The sequence below is a fragment of the Cucurbita maxima genome, unplaced genomic scaffold, assembly GCF_002738345.1.
Source record: "Cucurbita maxima cultivar Rimu unplaced genomic scaffold, Cmax_1.0 Cma_Scf00014, whole genome shotgun sequence".
Taxonomy (NCBI): Eukaryota; Viridiplantae; Streptophyta; class Magnoliopsida; order Cucurbitales; family Cucurbitaceae; genus Cucurbita; species Cucurbita maxima.
This window is the reverse complement of record NW_019272030.1, coordinates 3,537,391-3,546,347: the sequence shown is the minus strand read 5'-3', so window position 1 is coordinate 3,546,347 and position 8,957 is coordinate 3,537,391. Positions and strand designations below refer to the sequence as shown.

At 33.7% G+C, this 8,957-nt stretch overlaps 3 protein-coding genes across 8 annotated transcripts in view; 1 reads left to right on the top strand and 2 right to left on the bottom strand.

Annotated features, from left to right (window-relative positions):
• Positions 1-1,692: 1,692 nt before the first annotated feature.
• On the bottom strand, positions 1,693-4,655 carry LOC111489818 (isocitrate dehydrogenase [NADP], chloroplastic/mitochondrial-like). The gene is made up of 10 exons (XM_023138220.1): positions 4,607-4,655; positions 4,386-4,521; positions 3,619-3,776; positions 3,437-3,531; positions 3,282-3,350; positions 3,081-3,196; positions 2,617-2,651; positions 2,378-2,523; positions 1,950-2,072; positions 1,693-1,867 (listed from the first exon to the last, which is right to left on the bottom strand). The coding sequence occupies exons 2-10, from the start codon at positions 4,504-4,506 to the stop codon at positions 1,768-1,770; spliced, it is 963 nt and encodes a 320-aa protein (XP_022993988.1). The 5' UTR covers positions 4,507-4,521; positions 4,607-4,655; the 3' UTR covers positions 1,693-1,767.
• Positions 4,656-5,134: 479 nt separating this feature from the next.
• On the bottom strand, positions 5,135-7,494 carry LOC111489668 (sirohydrochlorin ferrochelatase, chloroplastic-like). Of its 2 annotated transcripts, XR_002719420.1 has the most exons (7): positions 7,335-7,494; positions 7,043-7,257; positions 6,886-6,947; positions 6,083-6,193; positions 5,876-5,968; positions 5,617-5,781; positions 5,135-5,385 (listed from the first exon to the last, which is right to left on the bottom strand). XR_002719420.1 is itself a non-coding variant. In XM_023137990.1 (6 exons), the coding sequence occupies exons 1-6, from the start codon at positions 7,373-7,375 to the stop codon at positions 5,680-5,682; spliced, it is 624 nt and encodes a 207-aa protein (XP_022993758.1). In that variant the 5' UTR covers positions 7,376-7,494; the 3' UTR covers positions 5,494-5,679. The 2 variants fall into 2 exon arrangements, 1 of the variants encoding a protein (XP_022993758.1); XM_023137990.1 differs by lacking the exon at positions 5,135-5,385 and having other exon boundaries at positions 5,494-5,781.
• A 677-nt stretch (positions 7,495-8,171) lies between these two features.
• LOC111489641 overlaps positions 8,172-8,957 on the top strand; it is a 5,320-nt gene continuing 4,534 nt past the window's right edge. For all 5 annotated transcript variants that reach the window (XR_002719415.1, XR_002719417.1, XR_002719416.1 and 2 more), the window contains exon 1: positions 8,172-8,770. Coding sequence is in view for 2 of the 5 variants with exons in the window: in XM_023137960.1 (XP_022993728.1) it covers positions 8,537-8,770 (234 nt within the window). In the remaining 3 variants the exon portion in view is untranslated. The remainder of the gene's footprint in view (positions 8,771-8,957) is intronic.

Sequence of the window (8,957 nt, the reverse complement as noted above, 5' to 3'; positions counted from 1 at the left end):
TTTTTTTTTTTTTTTTTTTTTTTTTTTTTTTTTTTTTTTTTTTTTTTTTTTAATTTCCCTGCTTTTTGAGTTATATTCGCTGGAAGTCTTGCTTGAAGAAGGAAAATAATAAAATAAAATAAACTTTTTTAAAAAACTAAAAAAAAAGTGTTAAAAATATTTATTTTTATTTTTATTTTAAAAATTAGCTAAAAATGGGAATATTTCATTCGTCCACTCATTTTAACATAAAAAAAAACGGTTATTATTTTCAATAAAATAATTTTTTGTAAAAAAAATAAGTTTAACAGCACATAAATTAACTATTAAATAACTTTACCAAAAATCATAAATTTCAAATAAAGATTTGGATTTAATGTTATTTTCTCTAGAATTTTATCAGTTTCTTATTGTGTATACTTTATAATTCATTAATGCATAAGTTTATTTATTTATTTATTATTATTTATAACGGTATTTGGAGTAAGCTCTGAAGGGTTAAACAATGTTTTTTTGTAAATTTAGAGTTAAAAATTGTGATATTAAAGATTTAAAAGTTGTAACATTCTTTTAAGTTTATTTAAATCACCGGAAATTCAGTTTTAGAGTTAAAATTAATATTATTATTTTTTATTTCTTAAGCAGAAATATAATCTGTCAATTTATAAATTATTTGAGATCATAGAATTAAACATAAAGATATTATTTATAAAATAAACAAAGATGTGCGCGATGTGTACCATACGAAATTGTTTAATGTGAGGATCAAGTCAAAGCTCCTTAATAATGGCCAAACAAAATACACCTTAATTAATATGTAACATTGATAGTTATAATATATTAAGTACTCATTTATACTTTTAAACTTTCAAGTTTCAACATTACATTTGTAAAAATCTCAAACAAATAATGAAATTTATTTAAAATCCTTAATTCATAACTTTCCACGGAGAAAATTTATTTATATACAAACCATTAATAAATGGTCTAAATTAATTAACTTTCGAAAACTTGCACAAATTACTTAGAGTGCTACCGGAGAATAATATTTGTAAGTGTATTATAAGTGAACGAAGAGAGTTTCTAATTAATTAATTGCATCATTTTCAACTTTTTTGGGTCTATTCTTTCTAACAAATTAAATAAGAAAGAAGACTTACCACACCCAATTAGACCTTCAAATTATTTAGCTTGGTCAATCATTTTCTCAAGAATATATGTCAAAGTATCTTAATATTGAATTGAATTCCCACTACCCTCACTAACTGTGCGTTATTTGTAGAAAATCTAAATGTCATATTTGACTTTGTCATTTTAAATTCAATCTTAAACCATAGGTTAATGCATCTATTCCTCTGATACAAGACATGATGATCCTTGTAACATTAACATATCTAGAAGAGGAATTGATTAAACATCTAATGTTGTCACATAATCAGACCATTGATGATTCATTATATTCAGCCCTATAATAATGTTAGACGAACTCAACTCTCCACAATGGTATGATATTGTCCACTTTGAGCATAAGCTCTCATGGCTTTGCTTTGGGCTTCCCCAAAAGGCCTCATACCAATGGAGAGAGTATTCTTTGTTTATAAACTCATGATCATTCCCTAAATTAGCCGATGTGAGACTTTCATCATCGAACATATTCAACTAGCAATAAGTATTCATTTATTTTGAAATCAATATCAGGCAAAATGACTAGTTAAATGCACGTAGTTATCACAAAACCAACTTCTGCTTCAGTAAAAGAGGTAAAGAATCATCTCACCTGGAAGTCATTTAGTTGACCGTTACAAGGGGTCGCTGGAGTTTCGCCACCAGATTGTGTGCTACGGCGTCGATAAACTCCTCGGTGTTTAAGTAAAACTCCCTTGAAACCCTGCAAAAATCGTACACATATAAGTAATTCCAAACTACAAATGTCAAGAGAGGTGAATGAGATGAAATGTTTAAATTGTTACTTGGGTCCATGTATCAGCAAGGCAAGATCCTTTATCATTTTCCCGGATTCCACCGTCTCAATGCATGAAGCTTCCAACTTCTGAACAAAATCCAGTAGCCTCTCATTTTTATCTAATTTGGCCCTGAAGACATTTAAAAACAGCTAGAAATTGTCAGTTTCTAGGTAGTACACTACTCTACAAAGCCCCATTATGAATATGTATCGAATCATAAAGTGGTTGGTCATGGTGCCTCTCTATAGTGAAGAAGCAGAACTGTATTCCCACCGCTATTTAGATGGAACATTGGTTAATTTAGTAGAAGATCTAAGTAAGGAATACTATCTCCATTGGTATGAAGTCTTTTGGGAAAGCCTAAAGCAAAGCCATGAGAGCTTATGCTTAAAGTAGATAATATCATGCTATTGTGAAGAGTCATTATTCCTAACCTGCAATATTTTAATACTATGCTCAAGGCCCCGTGTCCATGCAAACTATTGGTACTGGTTTCTTGTCCCTTTTGATGTAATCGGTAATGCCGCGTTACAGTGCCATGAGCCGCCTCAGCTTCCAATGTCTTCCCATCAGATGACAACTGCAATAAATCTCAACTTTTAAGGCGTTTATTATGAAAAAAATTAGTCCATGGAGACGATAAATTTCACATTCTCAAGTATTAAGTACCCACCAACACAGAAGTCATTAGCCCCAAAGAACCAAATCCTGCCCATGGAAAATAAGCATTCAGACTCAATGTTGACTCAATGTTGTTGGATGAAAGTCCCATCTCGGCTAATTTAGGGAATGATCATGAGTTTATAATCAAGTAATACTTTCCCCATTGGTATGAGGCCTTTTGGGGAAGCCCATAGCAAAGCCATGAGAGCTTATGCTTAAAGTGAACAATATCAAACCATTGTGAAGAGTCGTGTTTGTCTAACAGATGCAAACAATAAAAAAAACAACATATCATTTTTATCAGCAACGAAATACGTGAGATGTTAATGTCGAAAAGACCTTAAGAATGAAAACAAGGTATGACGAAGTAGAAGTTCTATAGTTAATAATATTGTTATAAATTATTGATATTAGAAGTTATGAAAGCATGCAATATAAGAGAACCCAGGCAATTAGAAAAGTTGATAGCATCACCCTGTGCGAGTAAATCACTCTGAACATCCCCATCATAATTTTTGCAAGCCCAAACGTATCCACCTTGACTTTTTATAGCATAGGCTACCATGTCATCAATAAACCGATGTTCGTACCTAAATGCCGAAGAAAAATATATTCAGCCATAGGCAAATAGATTAGGCATAACTGTAGAGAATCATGTATTTAAATGTAATGAACCATATCAAATTTTCTTCAAACTTCTGCTTCCACTTTTCCTCGTACACTTCTTGAAATATATCTTTAAACCTGCAGGGCAGTATTAAAATAAATTATCACTTTGACGATTTCTAGGAAACAGAAAGTAGATATCAACAGCACAAGCAACTAGGTACAGGGACTTAAGAATTGTATTCTTAGTGCTCAGATAAAAGGGCCACTTCTTCTCAAATGCCAGTGACATTGACGACTCTGCAAATGCTTGAATAGACTGCCAATTGCGTAGGAACGAGTTAAAAGAGTAATTTATGTGATACAAAAAATGCACAAGTTCGAAGAAATAAATAAAAAAACCGACCTCGTCAACATTATACATTGTAAGCCTAATGCCTGGTCCTTTGAAGTCGTAAACCTCGAGCAATTCTCGGGATGACAAGACAAAGGTTAGACAATGAAAATTACCAGGAACAATTCTCGGGATGTTTTGACATAAAATAGGTTCTCGGAAAACAGTATCTGTACAAAATGTAATATTATTAAGAAGCTTATACTTTTCTTATACTTTCCATCCACAATCACATCATTCATAGTTTGAACAACTTCCTACCACTTTTGAACGGCCAAGCCATTTAGCACAATCAAATAAATAATGTTGAATCCAAAATAAGAATATCCAAAATATATAATAGTTGAATATCCCCAAGTCATAATATTTTATATCCAAATCCAGGAACGGGAAAATAAGCTACACAATGTTATGAAGGAAAAATCATTATTCTCCAAAAGATTAAAATCGAAAAATTTTCGTTCAAAAGTAAACATACTTTCTCTTTTATCATTGTCCATATGATCCTCGTCATTTCATCACCTAATTGTAAAGGAAAGAAAAAACGAAAATCAGTGAAGCTGTACCAAGCATAAAAATGGAGAAGACAAGTTTACAAACACATGAATCTGAATAATTCAATAATCATAACTAGAAAAGTCAAGCACATATAGAAATGTTCAAAGCGAAAAAAAAAAAAAAAAACAGAGTTCAATGAGTTTTAACTAGAACACAATACAAAGTTCACTCAATTCACTTCGATAACAATGTAATGACAGACCACAAACATGATATCTTACCGTCCATTTCAACTACAGGACTCGAGACGCGAACTCGAACCAGAAGAAGATGCGTAGCATCGAAGCGAAACAGCAGGGGAGCGAATGGGACAGGGAAGCTGATTCCTGAGAAGGCGTCCATTGAAGAGAGTAGAAGAGGTCAAGGATGAAGAGAAGAGACTGGCACTTGACATGGCTGTTCGTATGAATCTGGCTTTCATTTCATCGCTGAGTTTCGAAATGAGAATTTATAGTGTGGGGTTTGCAAAAAGTCTCAAGGTTTCACGAGGCAGGTTTATCCCGTCCATCTAACATCTGTTTGTTATTATTATTATTATTATTATTATTTTCTAAAACTCATATAATAAATAAATAAATAAATATATATATATATATATATATTCGTTTATTCATGAACTATGGATTTAATTTTTAATTAGATTCTACTAATATTTAGTTTATTTTAATTTAATTTTGAGTTGGTGAAGTTGTCTACCGTTCTCAAGAGCGATAAGAAACTGAAAGAGAGAATGTGTATATCTTCTCCGTAAATAAAAGAACACTTTATAATCTCGTTTCTTTTAATTCCTATAAGTTTCAATAAATGGTGTATATTGGATAAATATATATATATATATATATATATATATATTTAGCCCACAAATGAGAATATCGAAATATTAATATAATCAACTTTACTATAATCCATCGACGAGGAGAAACACCAATTCAAGCCGAGGCTCGATGCTCAATCAAATGCAAGCATGAAAAAACAGAGGAAAAGTTTTGTCGAGTTTGAAATTGAGTAAAACAGATTTTTGATGATAGATAGATTGTATTTCATACGCTAAATTTGAAAATGTATTTTGAAAACTATGAGCACTTATCACAATCGCACTTTTACAGCAGCAAGACAACAATTGTGTGACATTTGTTTTAACCCAATGAACAAGTCAGCCGTGAGAAATTCAGACTTCACAAACAACGTCGGCGTTGCTCGAGCCTCCAGTTAAAAAACAATCTGAAAAAAAAAACAATGTTATAAACTAAAAGTGATTAGGCGGGAACAACAACTTTGATAGTATATAACCCAGATAGGACAAACCCGTTTTTGAGAGCTAATATTATCGAGCATATTGTAGTAATATGTGAAAATACAACAAAGAAAAACAACCAAAATGGTCAAGTTTTACAAAGCATTGATAACAAACAAGATAGATTCTCAAGTCATCAGTAGTCAAGCCATTGATACCTGGAAACCCTTTTTATCCCCTTCTGAAGCTTCTCCACATTGTTATAGGCCCTTCATCCCAAGTCAATTAAATTTGCATTTGCCTGTTCCTGCACAGACTTCACATTCTTCTACAACTCCAGCAGCATGGCTTAAGCAGTGACTTATTCTATCATTCACAACATCCTGCCAACAGAACATCTCATAGTTCATTTTATCATCTATCACCTTGCTGTCTTCTATCCTATACTCGAAAAAAACGTGCTTCAGAAATTCCTACCACAAGCTGTTCATGAAGACCGAGAGGAGCAGTTATTATATACGATATTCCCGGGTGATCCTTTGCTGCTTCAGCTGTTAAGGAAGGAATGTCCTGCAAAACATCATCCATTGGCCATTGCTATCAATCCTCTTACCCAAACAATCATAGAAGAATCAAAGGCCCACCAGCTCATTTCATCAAATTAGGCATCCCACAGTGAGTTACCTGTTGCCAGTGTCGACCGGGGAAGAGAAAGAATGGGCTTACAACGATACGTTTGGCCCCCTGTTCGACACACGATGCAAATGAGTCTCTTATCGACGGTTCGGCCAACTCCTGTGTTGTTTTAGAACAAAGTAAAAGAGAAATCATTAGAACCTCCAGCTCAACTTCCAAACATATCTAAGAATAACTGGAAGCCAGGAAACCATAAGTACAATAGACATGGTTATGGTTGTGACTGTTACTCTTTCTAATCAAATTATTTTAAGATAATGTGTTGAAACTTATGTGCAAGGGGAAGAACTGGAAAGGGATGAAAAAGACAAAAAAAACTACTGGCAGTACGTTGGCATAGAATTCTTTATTAGGGTGTGAAAACCTCTCCCTAGCACATGCGTTTTAGAAACCATGAGCGGAAGCCCGGAAGGGAAAACTCAAAGAAGACAAATGGTGGACTTGGGCTGTTACAAATGATATCAGAATCAAATACCGAGCGATGTACCAACGAAGAGGCTGAGTTCTGAAGGGGGTGGACATGAGGCGTTGTGCCAGCAAAGACACTCCTGGGCCTGAAAGGGGAGGATGGTGAGATCGAAACCTTCTTTATAAGGGTGTAGAAATCTCTCCCTCGTAATGGACTTGGGCAGTTACAGTCCCATACCACTATTCATATTTAAGAGTATCATTATTTATTTTGTATCCTGTATTCATTAGGTCCTATGTTATCTTGAAGGCTAGAGATGTTGTACTTCAAAATGTAGGAAAAAATATATCCATAAACCTATACATATTTCATAAGAACATACCATGTGAGCAGGTTCCACAATAGGGTAACCAGTTTTATCCCTAAACATAGCAACGAATTCATCTGAAATTTTCAAAAAATTCAGAATCACAAGAGAGATTAGCCTACGTAGAACTTAAAATTTCAGGCAAATTCCAAAATTCGAAACCCTAGCTTACTCAGCATGAGGTTAGATTCCCGGCGGCGAGAGCCATGGTCGACGATGATCACGGCATCTCCAGCACCAATCCGATTAGAGCCTCCATTATCCACACTCATGCGGAACCGCGAGGAGAAATTCCTTAATGTAGAGGACCGTCCGATTCCGATCAGAATTGAAGATTTCTGAGATGCGCAGATTGTATACGTTTTTCTAGTTTCCCCTGCTGAAGGACTTCAACGGCGAAACGAACGGCCATTAGAGGAAAATCAAGCAAAGTGAAAAGAAAATTAGGACAAAGATTTTCAGACCTCTTCACGGTAATTTGAGGAGGGATGGATAACGATGTCATGGGTTCCGATCCTTTGCAGAGGCAGCCTGTCTGGAACGATTGACCTGGAAAACGATGTCGTTTAGAGAGAGAAAAGTATATATTCTTCTTTTGTAGAAACGATTCATTTTTATTCCTAAAAAAATAAAATTGGGCAAATATCAATTTATATCAAAATTTTGGGAATATATCACTAAAACTAATTTTCAAGAGTGAAATTATATATTTTATTATAATTTTATTTTAAAATTACCTGTAGTATTTTTACGAGAATATTTGCTAAAACTACCCTACCCAAATCAAATAATAAAATGATTGATACAAGATATTATTCTATAATTAATGGTCAAATATGTTAAGTACCATCAACCAAATAAGATATTAGTTTATAATTAAAGATCAAATATGATATATATAATGAACCGTAAGAATACAGAAATACCATTTATGGTAGGAAGTTGCTATATTATCCCTTTTAAATAAATTTTTAAAATATAAAAAAATAATAAATAAGATTTTTATATGACACAAAAACCACTCTAAAAGAACATCATAAGCTTCACATAGACATATTAACTTCCCAAAATTCAAACACAATTAGTAGTTGGGTTGCTTGGAATTTAAAATATCAATATTCTTATTTTATAAAAATGCATTTTCCATATTTTTAAATTGAATATATATTTATTTATAAAGTTCATGAAATTTGGGAAATATAGAAATTAGAAAATAAGGGAAATGTCCGACTTTGCACGCAAAGATGATTATATATATATATATAAAATAAATACCAAACCAACTAAAATTTAATGAAAAAGGAAACTAAACTGCCTACACGAACCACCTAACTGAAGCTACTCTCACTCCAACTCTCTCTCTCTCTCTCTGCTGGCCGGCGGAGACAATTCTGCTATCACGAGTTTCTTCGCTCTTCACAAGCTTCCTGATCTCTATTGTCTGTATTACCACGCAACTTTCTGTTTCAATTTGCTTACAATTTCCTCTTAATTCGAGTTTTCGCAATTCGAGCGATCGGAAACTTTTCTTCTCCCAGCCGATGAATCGGGCTGGGTTTAAATAGGCGAAACGATGATACGAATCACGATGAGCTCGTTGATGTTCTGTGTGTCCTTTTGTGCTTGAAATGGTGGAGAGATTTGGGTGAACAGGAGAGGAAGCCTAATGAAGCAGAAGGTTGCGCAGCGGAAGGCTCTCTTCCAATGGAGGAGGAAGCTCGTATTTGTTTTTCTGCTTGTATTTTGCTTCGGGAGTCTAGTTATGATGCAGTCTCGGTATGGTCGGGTTATGATGCTGGCGTCGTTGCATCCTCAATCGGCTCAGGGGCCGAAAATCGCGTTTCTGTTCATAGCTCGGAACCGGCTTCCGTTGGACATAGTTTGGGATGCGTTTTTTCAGGTAGTGTTTTCAATATGGTGCTAAAATGGATGGTTATTGGCAATTTTTGTTAATGATTACTTGCCATTTGATCGGATTTAATGTTCTATCATTTTTTCCGTAATTGTGGAGCATTTATTGAAGTTAGCATGCCGTCTTTTTTTTTTTTTTTTTTTTTTTTTTTTTTTTTTTTTTTTTTTTTTTTTTT

Coding starts and splice junctions, on each gene's coding strand:
- LOC111489818 (XM_023138220.1), bottom strand. CDS start 4,506: ATGGACGCCTTCTCAGGAATCAGCTTCCCTGTCCCATTCGCTCCCCTG. Junction 3,532..3,618: donor CAATGTATAATGTTGACGAG/GTCGGTTTTTTT, acceptor CGCAATTGGCAG/TCTATTCAAGCATTTGCAGA. Junction 1,868..1,949: donor TTGCTGATACATGGACCCAA/GTAACAATTTAA, acceptor CGATTTTTGCAG/GGTTTCAAGGGAGTTTTACT.
- LOC111489668 (XM_023137990.1), bottom strand. CDS start 7,375: ATGACATCGTTATCCATCCCTCCTCAAATTACCGTGAAGAG. Junction 7,258..7,334: donor CCTCAAATTACCGTGAAGAG/GTCTGAAAATCT, acceptor TCGCCGTTGAAG/TCCTTCAGCAGGGGAAACTA. Junction 6,194..6,885: donor TTGTGGAACCTGCTCACATG/GTATGTTCTTAT, acceptor AAAACAACACAG/GAGTTGGCCGAACCGTCGAT.